The sequence below is a fragment of the Python bivittatus genome, unplaced genomic scaffold (assembly GCF_059951505.1).
Source record: "Python bivittatus isolate LINGU-HERP-01145 unplaced genomic scaffold, Pbiv_v1 ctg000080_np1212, whole genome shotgun sequence".
In the NCBI taxonomy this organism is placed as follows: domain Eukaryota; kingdom Metazoa; phylum Chordata; class Lepidosauria; order Squamata; family Pythonidae; genus Python; species Python bivittatus.
The window spans coordinates 21560397-21582198 of NW_028277035.1; the positions used below are offsets into that span (position 1 = coordinate 21560397).

The 21802-nt window shown below is 37.8% G+C and overlaps 1 protein-coding gene across 3 annotated transcripts; it reads left to right on the forward strand.

Moving 5' to 3' along the window:
* Nucleotides 1-2: 2 nt before the first annotated feature.
* Nucleotides 3-18665, forward strand: LOC148216638 (uncharacterized). Of its 3 annotated transcripts, XM_088133646.1 has the most exons (4): nt 31-149; nt 406-536; nt 11690-11848; nt 16826-18665. In XM_088133646.1, exons 1-4 carry the CDS (start codon nt 111-113, stop codon nt 16896-16898), a joined length of 402 nt encoding a protein of 133 aa, XP_087989772.1. In that variant the 5' UTR covers nt 31-110; the 3' UTR covers nt 16899-18665. The 3 variants fall into 3 exon arrangements, 1 of the variants encoding a protein (XP_087989772.1); XR_015794723.1 differs by lacking the exons at nt 11690-11848; nt 16826-18665 and having other exon boundaries at nt 3-266; nt 406-3833; XR_015794722.1 differs by lacking the exons at nt 11690-11848; nt 16826-18665 and adding an exon at nt 4522-5812 and having other exon boundaries at nt 133-536.
* The last annotated feature ends 3137 nt before the right edge of the window (nt 18666-21802 follow it).

The following is a 21802-nucleotide window of genomic DNA, read 5'->3' on the forward strand; positions in this document are numbered from 1 at the left end:
GGAGACGTCCGCGGAGGGGGCTGAGAAGTTGCAACTGGGAGAGACCTTCTCGGAAGTTGCAAGCGGGAGTTGACCGCCTTTGGACACGAGAAAGCGAAGGCGTCAGCCGGATGGACAGCCTCTCTTCTAAGTTTTTAGCCTCAGACTCTGTAATACTTTACCCCGCAATTTGATATATGCGTAATAGACGTTGCGAAAAGGTTCAGGGGGCACAGAAGGCTTTTTATGTGCTTGCGGGCGGGTTGCGCACTGTCTCCTAAAGCCAGGTATCACCGTTTTCAAAATACTTTCGAAATACCTCGAATACGTTGAAGTGGTATTTTCAAAATCGGAGCGCTCGGTTTAGCTTGCAAAATACTTCGTAAGTACCGTTTGTAATGTTTGTGGCTTTTTCTCTCCCGGCAGAGAGAAAACAGAGCACCAGAAATAACTCTTTCATATGTGACCTACAGAGCCCAAGGGCGGGCAGCAGATGGTGGAAGACCTGCTAGAGAATTGCAGGAGGAGAGCCACGGCAGCCAAAAATCAGGAGTCCGGTAGCACCTTTTCAGATTAACACGTTTTATTAAAAGGCATACCTGTGTCCCCAGCAGCAGCTCACTTCATCCCATGCAGTGGGGTGGCTAAACTGATGAAGGATTTAAATGGGGATGAGGGAGGGTGAGAAAGTGAGGAGAAGATAGATTGGTTAGGCCGGAGCAGGTTACATGTGAGACAGATTACCCTTACTTTACCAATTAGGAATTTGTAATGTGTTAAAAAAGCCCTTGTGTTTGTTGATACTTTCTGAGATAGCCTGAAACCCTTTGATGAGCAGCCTCTTGCTCAGTTGTGCTGCTCTTTTGTTTAGATTTTTTTTATCCTGACTTTATTATTTTTTATAAATAACTCAAGGTGGCAAACGTACCTAATACTCCTTCCTCCTTCTATAAATAAATAAATAAATAAACAACCCTGTGAGGTGAGTTGGACTGAGAGAGAGTCACAGGCCCAAAGTCACCCAGCTGGCTTTCGTGCCTGAGGCAGGCCTAGAACTCCCAGTCTCCTGCTTTCTAGCCTGGTGCCTTAACCACTGGGCCAAACTGGCCTTCCTTTTTTCCATCAAGGCTGTTTTGAGATCTGTAATGCAGTGTCCTGGGAGGTTGAAATGCACTGATACTACTTTGTCCTTAATATGAGTCCAGATGTCAAACTTGTAGCAATTCTTTTGCACCTCTTTGCCTACTTTGCCTTACAGACAGGCCAAATTTTGGCCAGGGAATTAATGGACACAAGTATTGTGTCACTCATTCCGAATCCAGTTTTCTATGAAATTCATGAGTAAGCAGTTTGGAAAGTTTCTGTAGTGGAGGTCAAATAGGATGGATAGGGTATTGCCCAACTGCATATATACCCCCACCACCCACATACTTGATAGCTGTGCTCCACAACTCACATATCAGAGCAGCTCTGTGCACACAGCAAAGCACCTGGGATTGCACTGACTGACATGAGATCTCCTTATATGCTTTTCATGTTTTAACATCATGGGCTACATGAGTGTGAATAGGGTCTACATTACCAGGGTGTCTGACCACTTTAAACTGCAAAGGATGTTTACATGAATATTCTTTTTAGGGTAGCTATTCCATCCAGCGGCTAAAACATTTAGAAGTCCAGTTGTGACAATCACTGTACAAATAATTGTTTACAGAGAATTTTCAGATTAGAATGATATTCTGCTGTTCAACAAAATGTATAATTTGCTTGAGAGGCATTTCTCATGAAATGACAGAGTGATGCTTTCCCAAACTTGAGAAGAATACATTTTGGGCCTTAAGGCAAATGGCTTATTCAGTGAAAAACAACCCTTGGTGAAAATTCCCAGGGCATCATATGACTTCACTGACATTGTTGAGAGAGAAAATGGGATACATGTGACTAACCACCTCCAGCATGGTTATCAGTGATTTGAGATGAAATGGCACTACAAGTTCATACAACTGTTAATCTGAACAGCTAGTTCATGCATGTGGACTGGCAGTCCCTTATATATACAAGATCATGCAGAGAGATGGGGGAAAAACCAGGGAAAACTGGGCTACACATTAAAAATAAGTTTGGAGAGTTTAGAGGCTTCTGCTCACTGGGTAGAAAGGCAGGAGACAAGTCAAATAAATAATAATAAATTTACACACTAGGATTCACAGTTCAACTTGAACTACCAGCTCAGTCACTTAGTCTGTGGCCATATCCTCGCTTATACCTAACCGTGGTACAAACACACCTTGGCAACTTCTTACTTTTGCTGTGTCTCCATGACATACCTTCATTTCATCCTCAGCCCATGAGTGGGATAGGCTCAGTTCGTCTTTAGTTGTAGTTAAAATAGTATTTTTTTTCCTTTCTCTTATACTGTCCAAGGGCAGCCTCAAGGTGTGTAAAATCTATTAGACTTTGTTACGCATGACCTTGGACAGAAGTGATATGACTGGCAACGCACTGAGACAATAGAGGGAGGGTGGAGATTGCAATGGGAATGGCAGTTTTCGTGCCAGTGTGGTTTTCTACTGATTTAAGGGGAGTTGGCTAGTTCTATAATTCAGTAGTGGTCCTTAGGAGTCTCTTTTAGCGTAATCTGGTTGAGAGCATTTTGTAAACGAAAACATTCATTGAGAGGAAAGAAATGGCTGTCAGAACTGGGCACAAGTGGCCTTCCAGAATTCTCCACCACATTTATGGGTAGAGAAATTAGATGAATAATTTCTCCAATTTTTTCCAGGGGAAAGGAGAAGCATGCTGTTTTAACTGCCATTTTCATTTCTTTCTATAAGCTTTCATTCCTCACAACAGACCACATTGTCTCCGGTACATTTTTACCAGCATGTGGACATCTTAAAAGTTCACCTTCCATTTTTGCATCTTTAGTAAACATTCTAGTAGATACAGAAATTTACCTATGTGACATATGGGTTTTTAGTGGCCTGCATGGTTGCAGTTGTGCTGGTGGAAATCAGCAAATTGAGTGAAAAAAGGGGAGAAGGAGCTCAGTTCTGGCTTTGAAGGGCAGCTGTGCTGTCATGAGGGCTGATGAGTTGACCTGGCTGCTAGCTAGGGCTGTTGTAGGGAGATGTAAAGACAGCAGTCCCATGTGTTGGGTATATAGATGGGGAGACACCCACCTCCTCAATTGCTGGGGACATGCTGCTGGTCTGACCCAAAATTGGAGAGAGAGAAGAGAGGAGAAAAGAAGAGAAAAAACTCTGTGCAAAACAGTGGCTGGAGAGAAAAATTGGAGAGCGAAGTTACAGGAGTGTGTAGAGCAGTTGTCAATTCCTGGTTGGGAAGGGAGAAGAAAGATCCACAGGTGGCTTCACTGGAAGAGTGGAAGAGAAGACCTAGAGAGATGATATCTTCACCCAACACCAAGATGGGAAGGAGGGACATGACTGGCTGCAGATGGCATCTCCACGCAAGACCCAAGACGGGAGGGAGGGGATTGTCTGTTGGCAAAACCCTGGGCTCTGGGGAAGGACTGGGCAAAAGACCCTGAGAGAGGTTCTTCCCCCAACAGAGAAGCAGTAGGTGTTCAGCTGAGCAGTTCCAGGAGAAAAGTCAAGCCATGCTGAGCACACTACAGTAAATCAGTCCATTCCTTTCCTTTCACTCAATCAGAAATAGGGGAGGGAATGAAAAGGGGAGGAAGCAAGAGAGCTAGAGGGGGATAGTCTCTGGGAAGGAGACTTAGGAAGAAACCTGCCATCGGGTAAATACTGCAATTGTGTTGTATATTCCTGTTGTAAATACTTGATGTAAATAGTTTTAGCGTATATAGTAAAAAAAGCATAAAAGTCTCCACTGTCTTATTTCTCTTTGTCAATTGCCATCCTTGCAAATCATAATACACCTCTAGTTCAAAACAAACCCAGTCACTTCTTCTTGCTCTGTTTTTTTCCCCTGTTCATGTATACTTGCAATTGATTACTTCATTTTCTTGTAAAACACAATGTTCGTGACATTGTACAATTATCTCTCACTACAAGTCATTTGGGTTCTAAGTCAACTGTCTGTGTACAAAAGTACACATGAATTCAAGAACCATGATCAACAACCCTCTAATGTCACTGCAAGTATTCTTTATACTTTTATCTGTAAGTATATTTAAGAAGATATGATACAATTTGTCTTAGTCCCTGGTCAGTGTTGAACCATTCACTAAGGATTCCATTGATTTTCACATAAGCTTTCCTTCCTTCATACGACATTCATATCGGCTTTAGAAATCAAGCTTCACCTCCTTATTCATGCAAAATAGGCTTGAATTATGGAACATTTTGCATGAATAAGGAGTTGAAAGTTGATTTCTAAAGCTACAGAATCTCAAGTTATTTCGTGCGTCATAATTGTAAAAATGATAAACCATATTCCCCTAAAACTACCCCCCCCACGTTTTAATGATGAAAATTCACCAGGGAAGTTGCTCTTTTGTTCCATTAAGTAAATGGAATGATAATATATATATACTTTTATTTTCCCTCACAGACCAAACAGCAGATTCTGAAAGCAGCTTCAAAGGGTGCAGTTGAAAGGAATTATCTCTTAACCCTCTGTCCTCCAACACCACTGACCAGGCTGGAGCAACAGTCACTTGTGTCCAGACTACAATGAGTGTTAAAAGTCATTGACGACACTAATCATATAAATTTCCATCAAGTCTATTTTTGAGCATGAGTATAACAAAGATTATTCTGATGGAAAGACAGTGTCACCTTGGGCTTACTGTGTTGGACTGGTTATAATTGTTTGCTTTCTGCTTATGAATTGGATATCTTCATAGTGGAAAGACTGACCAGTATTGTACTTGGTCTAGGCTGGCTGCTATGTTTAGAAGCTGAACTGATTCTTTCCTATCATGCCATGCCATGCCATGCCATGCCATGCCATGCCATGCCATACCATACCATACCATACCATACCATACCATACCATACCATACCATACCATACTTTTTTCTGCATTTTTTTCTTCATATTTTGTAAATTAAGACAAATATAAATTTTTTAAAAAGCAGCTTTATGTATCTCTATTCTGCCACCCGGTGGTTGTCTGGATTTTGGTAGCCCACATCTGGTTGCCCTAACGATGCTTACATAGTAACAACTGCATCCATTTGGGACCATGTTCAGCTGTAATTCTCTAGATCTAATTTTGAATTTGTAAAAAGTAAATCAGAAATAATTGAATGATTGTATGAGGAATAGCATAATTAACAATTTAGCAAACCTAAATTCACATACATGCTTTTACAGAACACATATGTAAAAATGGGGCACAGGGCAGCAGCTCAGCTGAGAAAAAGGGAATGGAACAAGGAAAAAGAGAACATTGACTGCTCAATGTAAACTAACAATTATAAAATGACAGATGAAAGCTATGTGTAGTGACCATAAATTTTGCAGAAAGAGGAAATGACAGCTTGAAAAAGTTTTCAACTCTCTGAAGTATGAATGATCAATTGTAATCCCCTTAGAAGCCTTCCTTCTGAAAGCACACAGCAGTCTAAAAGTTTTTCCACACTGGACTCCATGGGACTCTGCCCCTCTAGCATATTAATCCTATGAATATGACCTCTCTTACCCTTCTTTTTCCTATAACAAAAAATGTCTTTCTCATCAATAAAGGAATTATTCAGTGATCCAGAATCTTCAAACTTTCTTTCTTGAAGACTGGACTTTCTGTAAGGTCCAACTAGTTCATTTTCTCACAGATACTGACCCTCCAAATTGCTTCACAACTTTGCAAATCTTCATCTTTTCTACCCTCCACTAAGTTATTTCATTCTGCTATAATACTTTTTTGTTCTAAGGCCTTTACATCAATACAGATTCTCGCCACCCAGCCACCACCTTCCAAGGATCAACTGTACAGTACTAAGCCAGGTTTCAGAAAGTATGCATTCCTTCCTCCTCTTATTCAGCCTCGTTGCTCTCATCACAAAGGCCTTGTTTTGAGATGAGTAGGTGGTGGGGTATAGTGATTTTAAAAAAAGAGTTCCTATTCTCCCACCAGCTTGCTTCTCTTAGCTGCAATTCATGTCATGGCCTAAATAAATGGTAATTCAGATGAAAACCAATAAACTGAACAGGTTCAGTTGGTTTATAAAAAGTAGTTTGAAAATTGGGATTTTTGAAAAGAATTGGATTCTTTTTGATAGGTTTGTGGTTTGGAAGTGCTCCTTGATCCTATGTCAACAGCATAAAATAGACTCAGTTTGTAAAGGCCTAGACCTAAAATATAATAAGTTTATTACAAGGAAAATCATGATGAACTCCAGATAATTTAAATGTCAGATATAAACACAGTTTCAGGAACAGCCAGACAGAAAGCATAGAGGCATATTTTAATTAAATGCTAGGAGGAACATCCCAAATTAAAAAGCAGCTGACAGTAAAAGAAATTGATGAAGAGTGTGGAGTCTTACTGAATTGTTTGGCTCTCCCAACTTGGTGCCTTCCAGGTGTGTTAGAACTATTATTCCCAGAATTCTCCAACAGCCTAACAAACAGGCTGGAATTTCTGGGAGTTATAATCTCAACACATCTGAAAGCTATTAAGTTGAGGAAGGCTGTGTTAGATAATCCTAATAATTAACTGTGCAAAAGGTGGGTGTTGACTTAAGTATGGGACTACAGAATCAGCAAAAGCTAATTAACAGGATATAATTGATTTTATACCATGACTTGGATTTGCTGGAAACTGGCATTGTAGCAAAAAAATGTCCCCTTGGTTGTGCCAGTGTAACTAAGAACATGTTCTGTTTGCTTAGACTGAAATTGCTAAAACATGCTCACTCGTCTACCCTGATTGTTCAGACTTATGTGGCAAGGGAGCACGATGGATTACGGTTGGGTGCTGCCAAGTGGGAAAGGAGTATGTGAGAAGTCTTTTTCTGAATTGAATATTTTTTTTCTGGCCATGAACTGTGTGCCCCAGCTGATTTTCAACCTGGCGTGAGCCTGAGATTAAGAATGCTGTGTTTGCAGGAGGTCAGTGTAACAGTAATTTACAGCTGGAGCAGCCAAGGCTCTGGGCAAGAGTCCAAATATGCCCCAAGTACATGATAAGAAAGTACAATCTGAGCAAGAAACTGAGCAAGAGTCATTTCTATGGATTCTACCTATTTTTAACTTCGTTAACTTCTTATGCAACATCATTTGGAGAATATGCATTTGGGGATGAAGAAATAGGACTGTATACATAAGGGACATTTCAGAGGGGTTGAAATAGAAAGCTGTAAAAGCTTAGGGGTACTTCATGTTGCTTTTCTTGAAGGACGTTTTTCATCCCAGAAGCTTTTTGTTGTATTGAATTGTATTTTGCTGGGCTTACCGGTTATTCCAGTTGTGATGTTTCTGGCTATTGAATCCACTAACAACATTTGTATCATGCTGACAGTATGGAACAGGAGGCCTGGGAAGGGGAAGTTGTGTTGCCTGGTATAAATGATGTCTGTTAGCTTGCCCCAACTTGACACCTCTAGGTATGTTAGGACTGCAGCTCCCAGAATTCCCAGCCAGTATGTGCTATCCCAGCTCATTTGGAGAGTACCAGGTAAAGGAAGACTGCCACAGAGACTATCCAAGGGCATTTCATTTGCGGCTACATTCCACCCATCGCTACATTTTGTATTGGTAAATTTTAATCTAATGTATTTCAGAAACAAACAGAAACATCATAGAAGTCTTTCTCTGAGGTCTTCTGAAGCCGTTACTCTGCCCACTTACCATTCTGGTTCCATGTCCTTTTGAATAAATGGGCAGCCATTTCATAAGGAAAAAAATGAGCAACAGCATGTATTTTAAGCTAGGGATAGTTAAAGATGAACCCAGCATTTCTGCAAGAAACATCTTCAAATGTCTTAATTTTATGCTAGTCTTCACCCAAACTTATTTTCATTACCAGAAGTTGGTTTAATGCACAGGAATTACATTTCCAAGGCCCTGGCGTCTATCCAATTTCAGTTCAAGTGAACAATAAAAGCTGTAAGAATTAGTTCTAACTGTTCAGACAAATTATCATGACCATATTTGATGTAAACCACTACTTCTCATAAGGATGGCAAAACAGAGTTTAAGAAAGTGTTTTGATAGCTCTATACAAAAGTTTATGATTAGCTGTTTATGTACATTGTTCTGTGTTCCGTAATTCCATTATGATGAGTGTACACATATCAAAATACAGGAAGTAGAAACTAAAGGCATATTTTAAAAACAGTTGCACTAATAGAGAAGAAACTTGGGACTGTGGGAAGAGCTGGATGTGGATGATGGGAGATACAGTTCAACATAGCTGTAAGCCCCCAGACTGAGAAATTGTGTTGATTCAGGACATAGATTCTATTTTGGCAGGAGAAGGGTGGGAAGATGATAACTCCCTTTAATAGAACAATTCTGGAGTGCTTTGGAGCCACAAATGGAGTGCTGCAGAAGCCACAGACAGGCCACTAGTTGCCTGTTCCTGATACAGAGTTAGATGTCTTATATTCCATCTCGTTGACAATGTACCTTTTGTAGATTGAGATAGTATTATAAAATACCATCACAGTTTTTTCACAATAGCTTTCAAAACTGATTATTTCCAGAATAGTATGAATATTTTTAAAGGCAGCCTAGACATTATTAGAAACACTGGGACTATTACTCTTTAGCAGCAGTTATCAGCCTTGTCAGTTAAATTTCAATATCAAGGCAGCAAGTGATGATTTCAATATATTTCTCAAGGCTTTTGCTGGGAACTACATTCCAGAAATGCCCACCTCAAGAAGAATTTGAGTTAAGTGCACTTGGGAATAGACTGGAGTTCTCATCAAATGTCCCTAAAGCATTCCTAATAAGTTTTTTCTAGTTTTTAGAGTTAGGCAAACCACCTGTATCTTGTTTCCTTACTTCAAGAGTCAGAAATGTTGGAAAATTTCTATGGGTAATTTCCAGATAAGATTTCACCCAGCAATTCCCAGTCAGTCCTTACATCCAGATCAGAGCAACCATAAATGAAACCACTCATTTCAGCTGGGGAAAAAAAAAATAAGAGCAACAAGCAATGATGGATGGAACAGGATCTGATGGTGACTGAAGTTTGCAGTGTACAAGTTTGCATATCTTCATTACTTTCGTTCTGCATTGTCTCCGACTCTTTGTTTTCTCTGTCACATACATGCTCTGCCATTCATGGGAAACTGGGCTGAGTGCCTCCTGGAGATTGATTATGTGTCATCACGTTTTTTTACTCCTAATGACCACACAGATAGATTTTCTCTTGGAGAAGAATGCTGCAGATTCTATAATAACGTCTAATTACTGAATACATTTGTTTAGAGCTTGTCTTTAATTTAGACAAGATGCCTTAAATAGCAATTTTAGGAAGCCACGTTGAAAAAAGGCTATCCGCCCATGTCTTTTTTAGAAGCTTCCTTGAAGTATCCAGTTGACCACTGCATAGAACACAATACTGGGCTAGATAAGCCTTTGGCTTGATCCAATACGACTCTTCTTATAGTCTTAGTATTAATTTTGCAACTGTGACAGGAAACAGATTCTCTATATAGTAACCCATAGTAAATCTGTACCAGTTCTAGCAGAATAATTTTTTCTGGAACTTACTGTAATTTATTAACAAAGATCAGTAAAGAGGAGCTAAATTTATGAGTCAAGTAATATAGGTTATAGCTGAATCATAAAATACGGCAAGCAGAATTGCCAACTTATGTTTTTAAAGATAATGATCCTTTGAGTTGTTTCAACAATAAAGGTTTGCCCAAATTTGAATTAGTTGGGAAATTAGGGCACCACACTGCTTGATTATTCATAATTCACATATTCTTTTCTTTCACCACTTGCTAGTCAGTGATAGAGATGATGGGAAGACCTGGAGATCCCATCTGATTGAAATAAAATAGATTTATAATTAGCTGTTGGACAATCCACTTGCATCTACTTATTAAACATAGAGATTGGTAAATTTTATGATTCATTTATTGCATCTGCAGGTATATCCTTTCTTGTCTCTGAAAGTGTAAGTCCCCACCATAACAAACCTGTGGGTTAGGCTGAGATAGCATCCCCATGCCAAAGATATCTAAGATGCTGCCACAATTGAGAGTGGAGTTGAATCTGAAGCTTTATGGTCCTTCTCCAACACCTTTATCAATTACCTTACAGCATTCAAGTATCACTGATCAAATACTTGCTGTTTTAAAGTCAGTGCTTCAGATTATATTCAGGGCAAGGCGACATAAGAATGCAAACTAAGAGAAACCATTCTGACCTGCATTTCCACATAGAGGTGATTTGCCTTGCACCATGAAACAATAAACACTCAAAAAACAACCCCTGCATAGTATGTTAAATAAGGAAAATTAGCACACCTTAAGGCTATGTTCTTTATTCTTATCTTCCACTCTATTAATAGCAAAAAGGAAGCAAAGCAGATCATTTGCAATGGATGTTTTATTCAGTAGCTGATCCACAAAAAGGCATTCCCTCTGAATGTAAAGTGGTGCTACTCTATTAAAATTCCTGCAGGAATTTTACCAGTCTCTTGAGAGCTTTGTTATTGTTTTATCTATTTGTATCAATTAGCTCTTTCTCATAGATGCTGTTTGCGACCATTCCACATAGGATTCCCCTGCAAATAAAGGCTAAAGCTTTACATCATTTTTTTTTCATAAAGTGAGCAATATTACAGTATGCTTTATTCTCAAAGCTCAATAACAAATGGATAGAGTTGAAAATAACATGCTACATCAAGGGCCATACTGAAAGCCAGAATAGGAATGACCTGCTCCCCTATGTTTGGTTAACACTTTTTCCTACAAAGAATAAGAAAAGTGAATAGGATTGCTGACTCATTTAAAACTACCACTGCTTTTACATTTTATTGCCAGGATAGATTTGGCCTGTTGCACTTCAGTGACCAAATAGCCTGGTGAACTCCCGTAGATGTGACGCAACATGTCAACTGTGAAATTAACACTTAAAATTGGGAGGCTTTCACATTTCCCTTCTAGTGTCTTTTACATATGGAAATTAACTGCAAATGCATATATTTTCTGAAGCATATAGACATTTGAGAGAAGCAGCTGGCTCATGGACAGTGTGTCATAAAATGCTGGAGAAGCAGTGATATTGACTTATTAGGCACAGTGAATGTCTAGAGCTCATTTAAATTCCACATTTCCAGGTTCTCCAGTTAATGATCGCTAGGTCTATTGCCATGAAGATGGTGGCATAAGCTATGAATCATCACTGTCTCCTAGGAATAAAGTTTTACTCTTTCCAGACCAAGATCTAGCCAACAGTCTATTAGAGAAAAGCTACATCTGCGGTTAACTGTAAGCAGACGTGATATTTGCAAGAAGACATCTGTTCTGGGAAACATTGTGGAGGAATAGAAAGTGCCAAAGAAAAACGAATGAAAATTTGTTTCCTAAATTCCCTAGTAGCATTGCTTCTCCGTCCATCATGACCTGTGCTTTCAGGTTAATTACAAATGACATTTTCTTAGTTTGTATTTTGTATTAATTCAGCCAATATACACAATGAATAGTTAGCTTTAGAACTAGTTGCTAATCTAGATTATTTATGATTCACAGAGTATAGATAAAATATCATATATATGGCATCTTTCTTCAATCTGCTATCCCTCTTATTAGAGCTCCCATATTCCTCCAAGCAGCATGCCCTTTAAGGAAGCAGTTATCTGAGAAACCATCTTCCACAAGTCTTCTGCAAAGAAGTATGACGACGACGACGATGATGACGACAACAAAGTCTTGGCTTACTAATGTTCATTTAGAAAATGTGCAAAGAAGGTACGCTTTATTGTGGCTCCTTCAATATAGAATGATCTTGCCATGGAAATCAGGCAGACTCCAAGTGTGGAGAGTTTCTGCTGTCAACTGATGACTTACCTGTTTACCCATGCATTTCTCTATCAATCTTGCCACTAGCCTTAGGTGTCAGTAATACTTTATTGATGTAACCTTTTATTGATGGTTTTTGGTGTATTTCCTTGTGATTTTATATTACTGGTTTATATGTAGGTTGTCATGTCCGACTGAACAGCTTACAGACCTCCAGATCAGTAACCAGATCAAAAAATTAAACAGAACAATATAATAAACAACATCCAATACACTGAAAAACAATCACAACACAATCACCATCTAGGACAGATTCCAAAGGCCCACTGAAACAGCCAGGTCTTTATGACTTTATGAAACAATTGCAATTTCATAGGTTGGAGGGTAATGGTTAGGAGGGATTTTCTATCAAAATTAAAGTGAGATAGAAATTATTTTAATAAGGTATAAGTTAAACAAATACGGAGGATACCAAATTGGTGAAGCCTGCGGTATTGTCATAAATTGGCAAAAATCAATATGAGGTCATTCTCAGTGTAAAATACCTTTGATAAAATTGCAGCTAAAAGCCATCAACATCAGGCACAATTCAACACACACACACACACACACCCCACGCTTTTTACATTTTTTTTAACAGCTGAAATTCTGTGAAATCACCAAAGCTCATAAGATTTTTAGTTTCCTACCTGAAATGTTCCAAATCTTCTTCAGACAAGGAATAACCTGATATCATGAGCTTTCGGGTAAAAATGCCAAGATTTTACTAGATGTGGTTACCCGTATGCATACTGCAGGAATCATCTTCAGTACCTTCACAGATCACCATTGGTCTCCAGACCACAGGTTGGAAAGAATCGAACTAAGATTTTTAGACGTTAAAACCATCATTTTATACTGAGTTCAGAAATGCCTTGGCATATACCTATTGGTACAATAATGTCAGTAGAATATTAAGTTTCCCAAAGCACTGTTCAATTAAATATTTAAAATATTAATTTTCTGGCATCCCTAATCAGTAAATTAAAGGTCACAATATCTTAATTGAAAAAACTACACACATAATTAATCCTTCATATTTAACTTTAGTAATGTACATACAAATAACATCAAAGAAACAAGTTAAAGTCCTAAAGTCTTGCATAAAAAAGAAACCTGCCATGAAAAAGGAAACACATCACAGATCCTAATAAATTGCATCATACAACAGCTGTTCTGGCAGTAAAATTATATAAATAAGTCATGTTATAGTAATTATGCTGATACTTTCAGAGACTGGCTGAAGAAAGTTCCCTAGTGCCAGCCTTCCCATTATTTAACAACAATTTAAATTTAGTGGACCACCAGATGAAATCGCTCACATCAGGAGAGGAGGCCAGTCTTTTGTTACATGCAAATATTGGAAGAGGAAGGTTACCATCCAAAGTGACAGAAATGTCTTCTCTTGAGACAGTTGTAAATCCTGTAGGTTGACTAAATAAAAATAATGTTTTGAATGCATCAGAGCATGAATTATTACTAGCAGAAGCAAAAACAAAACGTGAAGAAAAGATAAGCCTCCATGTGCAGTGAGTGCCTGGAGGTTCTGAAGAGGCTGTGGAGAACCCCATTCTCTTCTTAGCCAGGTGCTTTTTTAGCTCTGCAGGATTAGCTGGCTGCTTTTTCTCCATTGGCTTGGAAGTCACCAAGGTCCTGCTTTTCCTTCTGATCCACCCAAGCCTTGTTCTCTTGCAAGAGTTTCAACAAGTGATCAATTAAAGTTTTCTCATTGTTCTAAAGAACAATAGAGAGATTGTTCTATTATTTAGAACACTTTAGATTATTTTATTTAATTTAGATTAAATCTAAAAATTTGTAATTTAAAATTTAAACATTTTAAAACTTAGATTGTTAGAGAGCCAATTTCATGTAGTGACTAAGGCATCAAGCTAGAAACTGGGAGACTGTGAGTTCTAGTCCCACCTAGGTGCAAAGCTAGCTGGGTGACCTTGGGCCAGTCCCTCTCTCTCAGCCCTAGGAAGGAGGCAAAGGCAAACCACTTCTGAAAAATCTTGCCAAGAAAACTGCAGGGACTTGTCCAGACAGTCTCTGAGAATCGGACATGATTGAACAGATTAAAAAAAATTGTTCTAAAAAGAAATAAGCTGAGCATTCACAGCTAAATTGTTGGGGTTAGAATATAAAGTCCTAACAGAATAACGTTTCTCCCTTTTATAATAGAAAATACATTGGACAGGGTGTTATACAATTGTAATTTTTAAGTATGGCAGAAAGGAAAACTGTTAAATAAGTGACTGGAGAGTTACTGTATCAATATTTAATTATATATAAATGAAATAGGATCCAATTTAATTATATGTAAATGAAATAGGATCCAGTTTTGGTTTTGTCCTACCAGCATCCATTATTTAGGGGATTATTATCTTTGGGACAAGACTTAAAGGCCCAGTAAGTTTACTCATTCCTGAATTTGGATCTTGGCCCTTCTATTTTTGATTTCTTTCCTAATGATCCCTAACATGAACTTTGCCTCTTCAGTAGCTGCATATTGGGCTGACATTTTCATTGTACTTTGCTGCAGAACCCCAAGATCCCTTCCCTGGCCAGTTAATTATAGATATATACCGGGTAACGGTTGCTGGATGGAAGGAGGAATCTCTGCTAAGATTTAAAAAAAAAACACACAAAACTGAGGGAGGAGCTCACTATTAGAGGCAAAGTTAATCTCTACTGTGTATTTGTGAGAGATTGTTGGTGACATTAAATCAGCGTAGAGACCTCTCTGTACTCTGAAGGAATTTCCTGCATTGACTCCACAAACAGTGAAAGAGAATTTGAACGGGGGGCGGTGGGTGGGTAAAAATAAAATAACAGTGAAAGACAGCAGAAACTGAACATTTTAGTTAGTTTAACTGGAAATTGATGAATTGGAAGTCCTAAGCAGTTCCAACTTTGCTTAGCCTTTTAGGACTGGCAAAGGATGCCTGTGTGTTTTCCATTTTGCAGTTAAATATCAGAGACTGGTGTCTATAACATTTCCCAAATATTCTTATTTGATTGCAAAAAGTATTACAGAGGTCAATGAGAATGTATTTTGACAAGTATGTATGAGATGCAGTTTAAAGCAAAAATCTCTACTGACTGGGGAGTGAGTCCAATTTTATTCTAAAATATTTACTTTCAGGTAAACAGTTACATGCAGTAAACATTAATAGGACTGGGTGGCCACCATAACAGATGTTTGCTAGAGTAAAAGGAAAGGGGCATAACCTAGCTGGTAGGTTACATGCTTTGAATGCAGAAGGTCCGGCATTCTGTCCCTGACTTCTCCAGATAGGCCTGGAAAAAACTCTTGTCTGAACCTTTGCAGAGGCACTGCCAGTCCGTGAGCACATTCACAGGTTATAGTAAGCAAACCTTAAAATTAAGAATGGGTGAGAGATTTACTCCAAGAGCAGGTCCCAGATGATATGTGGCAGAGCTGTTGTGGCAGCAGTGCTTCTCCCTAGTGGCCATCCCTGTAACCTAGCTCTGCGTTTACAAGCTGGAAGGGGGACAATAGGAAGTGTTTGTGGAGAGTCACCACCCCGCCTAAGGTGCAATGAGAAGGACTCAGAGATCAGCATCCTTTGTAGGAGCTCCTCTCCTGTGGAATGCCTTCCCACCAGACATAAGACCTGCACCCTCACTTCTAATATTCAGGAAGCTTTGAAAAACATAGATCTTTAAGTGTGTATATGGGGACAGAGGCAAGAATGGGAGATATACCTGAGGTTGGGTGGAATTTGGCTGCCTTCATTTTATAAGCCGTTATGGTTTTGATGACATGTTTTAGGTTGAATTTATATTAATGGTTATAAATATATTTGATAATTTGCAAATTACTGCAATGTTACTTATTATATGATTTGCTGTAAGTCGCTTAAATCAGGTGACATAAAACAATAGTAAGTAAGTATGTAGAGCCATAGTTTAGGTAGCGTGAGCAGATCTGAGTTGAAAAAATCCATGTGGCTTTTAGGTGGCAGCAGACTTTGCTGCCATGTAGTGATCATCTGGATTTTGCATCCTGCTAGCCCTACCTAGTTAAGTAAATCAAAAGTAAACCATGGTTTCAGGTTATGGTTAAGACTCTCCATCCTAACCAAGTCATGATCTGGGTTCAGACAACACCCTCAGCCTAATGTCAATGTGGCTTCGCATGATCTGTACTTGTACCCAATATCTATTGGACTTGGTAGATTACCAGGAACTGAACTTCAGCAGTGAAGTTTCCATTCTGAGCTGGAATGTACCCCTGTTGCATATACTCTGGATAACACACTTGCATGAATAAGATTACAGGCAGGGTGGAAGAAGCAGGGTGGATGGAAAGGAAGACTAGCATTCTCCTCCCTCTCTTCATATTCAAGGGATTGTGACTATTGCCAGGAATTGGGGGGAGGGTGTTGGGATTTTTTTCATAGCAGTTGTAGAGTTGATGTAAGTCCATCTCTGTGTTTGAGTCATTATTTGGGATCCAGTGTCTTTTGAAATCTGCAGATCCAATGAACCCTCCTATGCCATAATTATGATTCTCCCCCATAACTTTTCTCTCCAAACCCTGAACCTCCAATATTCAACTGAAATGAGTTGTTAAAGATTTTGAATATAGGAGGAGGGAACTCAAAGATTAGATCTACTGTTGGAGCCTTCCCACTAATCCTGAATATATTAGGAAAAAACCCTTGAAACCCTTGGGCTTACAGCCAAAATACTTTTATTAAATGATTTGAAAGGTGTTATTTTAATTAAATCAAATATGTAGTCTGTAGTCTACGGATGACCCATCTTACCTGTTCTTATGACTTGGATTCTCATTTGAGGACAATCCATGGAGGAATGGTTGTTATAGAGAAATTCAGATATTCTGTTTCTCTTTTACAGGGTTGCTAAAGACATGAAGCCTGCCAGGGATAGGAGAAGAAAACCCTACACTTATAGCAGCAATAGAAGCTAATTGTTTAATGTCCTTCTTCCATTGAGTAAGTTAAAGAGAGTTGGCCCCCTTGAACTGGAAATGTAACCAATTGTCTGACTTCCAAAGTACTTCCCGCTAACCCACCATATTCCCCATAAATTGGCCAGTCTTTTCTTTTGGTAAGAAAAATGGAACAATTGTGTTTCCACCCACAGAAGAGATCAAACTAATTAGACTATGTTCTGAACATTTCTCAGCGTTCTTATATTTTGCATTCTGTAATTATTTGTCTTCTGCAGCTTATCTTCCTGTCAGTCAATCAGTGTTAATTAAGTGAAGTGGCCAGAAAAACACTCTGAGATCTGTATTCTTTCTCTCTTTCCAGACTATTGATTACTTTCCCATTCAAAGTTCAAGGTATTGATCCCTAGTGATCCTTTTGTTATGCCACATTTTGAGCCCACTCTCAAATAATTTCATCTTTTATACTTTTTAGATTCTGAAGCCTATCAATGACCTTGAGTCCAGACACTGATCATTTTTTCTTTTAGTCTGGGAACTCAGCAGGTTTATGGATTTCAAATGATACTAGTTGCATCTGGTAACTCTCCAACACATTATCCTAATTAGTACTACAGCTGCTTCAAGGTGGTGCCTAATTTAAAGTCCCAGGGCCAGAATCCTCTGATTTTTTATTTGTACCATTTCATATGTTGATTTGAATGAATGAATGAATGAAGAATGGATGAATGAGTATGCTGATTTGCCTGTCAGAGGGCAGGATTCATCCCCTGGTATAATTTCTGTGAGCTTTATTGGAAAGATATATATCTCCATTAAGATCCTAGCAATTACTTAGGTCAACATATAGCAAAAAAAGGTCTTTTATTTCCTGGCTTACATGCAACTAAACATATTTGGGCTTTATTAGGATGTATTGTAGATTGAGTTTTGATGCCAATATTTATCTTCGTGGAAAACTCTCCTTAAAAATAGGTGGGAAGATGTTCTATCAGAAAGCTTGGGCAAAGTCTGGATTATCCATTACTGTGTGTCCATTAAAATTATTATTTTAATGATTTTTAACAATTATAGAATTTTCTTTGCCTACTACACATCAGTGGCTATATAATCAACCTACGCATGTTTTGATTTCTCAGCATGGATCAAACACCACAGCTGCCTCAAGCTGCCTGAGATGCTATCATTCTTGAATCTGTTGCTGAAATTAAAATGACTTAAAAACTGTATCAAAAATTGGAAAATATATTTAACATTAAAATTATGCTTATGATTTATGGTATAAAGAGCTGGAATACCTGATAAGGTATTTTTAATACCTTAAAAATATTAAGTTTGCTTCTTTGGACTTGAACTTGAAATTAACTCATCAAAACATTTTATTCTGAAACTACTGGACGCCTCAGGGAATGTATCAGAAAGAATGGACTGTAGATTTTCTTTGCTGGTAATGCAAGAAATTTGAGGGTACATTAACTCATATTATTTGAGCATGTCCACTTTTGGTTTCTTTTTGGAAGAATATTGTAATATACATAAATAGATGTTTGGGTAAATGTTTTCATGTTAAAGATGCCCATGTTATTTTGAATTATGTTTCAAAATTGTGGAATCTGAACATTTTGAAGATTAGTGTAGAGAATAACCAAGAGAATTATACTGAGAGATTGGAAAAGTACTATTACCCCAGATATCAAAGACTGGATTCAAGAAATGTGTTATTTATATATTTTTGAGCTATTTTTGCTACTAATAAAAAAAAATGACACAATACATTTCCATTTGGAATAGGTTTCATAATATTTTACAAGAATAGACAAATTTTATGCATAGCAATACATTATTATAGAATTAAATGAATATGTCATATATTTAAGTGATATTTAACTTAAAAATAAGTTAAAAAGTTAATATAAGTTAAAATAATATAAAAATAAGTTAAAAATAAGTTAAAACTAAAAAGCTTTTAAAAAACTTTAAAGTGTTTTTCTGTTTATTTGTTTAATTTCATTTTTGTTTTTTGTTTTGGTATTATTTATTTATTTATTTATTTATTTATTATTAAATTTGTATGCTGCCCATCTCCCCCAGCAGGTGACTCTGGGCGGCTCACAATTAAAAATCAAAAGCCCGGAAACAATTAAAATACCCCATAAATAATTAAATTACTCAATCCATAAAATAATAATTTCATAATTAATTTGCTGGATATTACTGTTTTCTTTTGTTTTTGCATAATGTTCTTTCTGTATTTCTCTTTTAAACACTATAATAAAATTATTTTTATAAAGTACATGAACCTCAAGCATAAAAAGAAAGATTCGCCTTCTGGTACTGCAACCACTGAGTCCAACACATTGGGTCTATATATGAGTTTTGTTGCTTTGTAGAGGGCTGTACCCTCTTTATGTACCACTGTGCTTGAATCTAAAGCTTGGCCAGGAATGTAAGAGTGTTGTTGGAAAGCTACAAGTCTAAAATCCAGCATTCATCCAAATGAAATTCTCTTTCATAACATACGCATGTAGACAATAAAAAATAAAAACAAAAAAATTGCACACATTCTCCCCACTTTAATATTAGTTACTTTCTCTCTCAGGGTTCCTTCCAGATGCAGACAAATCAACTCACTAAACTCTTTAGCCAACATGGCTATTAATGAAAAATACAGGAATTGAAATCCACACATTTGGAGGGCATGCAAGTAGAAGATGGTTGCATTACGCAACGTTTGCTTAATCAGATTTAAACAAGCAAAACTAATTGTGTCTCTCTGTATTACGTAAACCCAACATTTGTTCAGCATTCTTTAGGGGTGCCATTTTCCAACTTGAAATCTGCTCTCCGCCACTAATACTTTACAGGTATTGTATATCAGGTTCTCAGATCTAACCCTGCCCATAGTTGCCCCAAGAAAGGCTTGTTCTCCTATTTTCTCCAGGTTTAAAGATATTCCTAAAACCAAGACCTTTCATATCATCAAGCAGTTTGTATGTAGTTCTGTGTATGTTTCACCTTCCCCCACCCTTTAGAACCACAGTGTTTTTAATGTTCTCATAATGAGCAGAAATTCAGTAAACAATGCAATTTCCCCAAAAATAGGTATCCTGGGAAGGGGGCAAGGGAGACAAATAGTGAAACATCTCAACCCCATGACTTCTTTTGGATACTGCATAGCAATTTAAAGCATGGGCATCTGCCTGAAGAAAAACATACTGTAGTGCATGGGGCTGCTGTCACCGTACAGAACAGATCTGGGCTAATGCAACCCTCTCTTTTGGGACCGCCAAGGCTGCTTGACTGCACGCCCTCATTCTAAAGTTTTTTGCTGGTCTTTATCTGAATGATAGTATACTGGACCCAGAATGCTATTTAGGAAATATACTTAGAACGGAGTTTCTTCTAGAGAGATACCCCTCATTGCATACTATCAAAATTAGGAACGCACATTATTCCATTAATTTTACTTGCTTTTTCTTAAGAAAGGTTCCTTAGAGAAGAAATGGCAGGATGGCTAATCAGAAAACATCCATATATCAGAAGGCACAGTAATAGTATTTTTTGATATATAGCTATAGCTATATAGATATAGATGTAGATATAAAGCCATTTGGGGAAGGAAAAGTGGTGGGCATAGAGTAAGTGACCCTAGGCATCATACTGTCTATTTCTATCTAACTTAAAGAGAGTATTTGGATTCCAGTTGTTGGAGAAAAAGAATTGAATTAAAGAAAATAGTTTCTTGGTGCTACTTGTTATCCAAAGAGAAAAAGAGTTAATGTTGGTTGGGTGTTATATCACATTGTTGATTGCTCCAGCTAAAACAGTGGGGAGGATTTATAACTAGATTTCTGGTGGACATTTAGGCATACCCAAAGCATTGAAAAAGTATCATCAAGTTACCCTCATGAATGAGGACAGGGACAAGAAAGCAAATGTAGTATCTGACACATAGGGTCAGCTGGACAGTATCATTCCATGCATGTTAAACTAATACATTGTGGAGAAATGCTCTCATTTCTCCATAAGGCTTTTAAAGTTTTTACTCTCTGCAGTCTGGTACTATGATAGGACCTTTCTTCCCAAACTAGTCACTTCTCATTTTCATGAATCAACACACAGCATGTTCCAGGAACAAATGCCCTGAGGTTTGTATGCCAATATTATACCAAGTCTTTATGGCATGAAGAACATTTTTACATATTTGCAGTTTTACAGCAGGAATTATCCCAGATATATCCCTGCCCTTCCGTGTTTGCCATTATGGATTTTGCACCTACCATCCAAGAACTAGAATGTGCCAGATGAGGGAGAACTGTAGAACCAAACCCAGAGGGTTAAGAATCCCATGGGAATGTGCAGAACAAGTGAAGTATTTGAGTCAGTGTGTGATCCAATGCATGTTTTCTTCTAGGTTGGAGAGGATGTCAGAATAGTCTACGTCTTCAGAAGCTAGTGAACCAATGAATCAATTTCCAAAAACCACACTTATAAAGAATGCATCTGACAGGATCAGCAATATTTCACTAATTTCGCATGCTGATTAGAAGGCCTGAAGGCCTATAACTTTGATCATCAGCAACAGTGTGAAGCTGTAACATAAGCCCTATTATTAAGTTGTCAAAAACAGAAATGATGAAAGAAAAGTGACTAGAAGTAAATTAACATTTTGAGTGTAATTAATATGTATCCTGATAAGCTGACAATTAAACAGTGATTCTCACACCTCACTGAAGAAATAATAATCTAAAAACACTCAACCTAAAAACATTTAATTGGATAGTGAAGACAGGGTAACCATAGACCTTAAAATTAAGTCGTTAATCTTCAAATGATTGCATATTTAATTTATACATATTACATGTACTGAGAGTAAGCCCCATTGAACATACTTGAGCTATGAAAATCCTGTGTAGATCTGT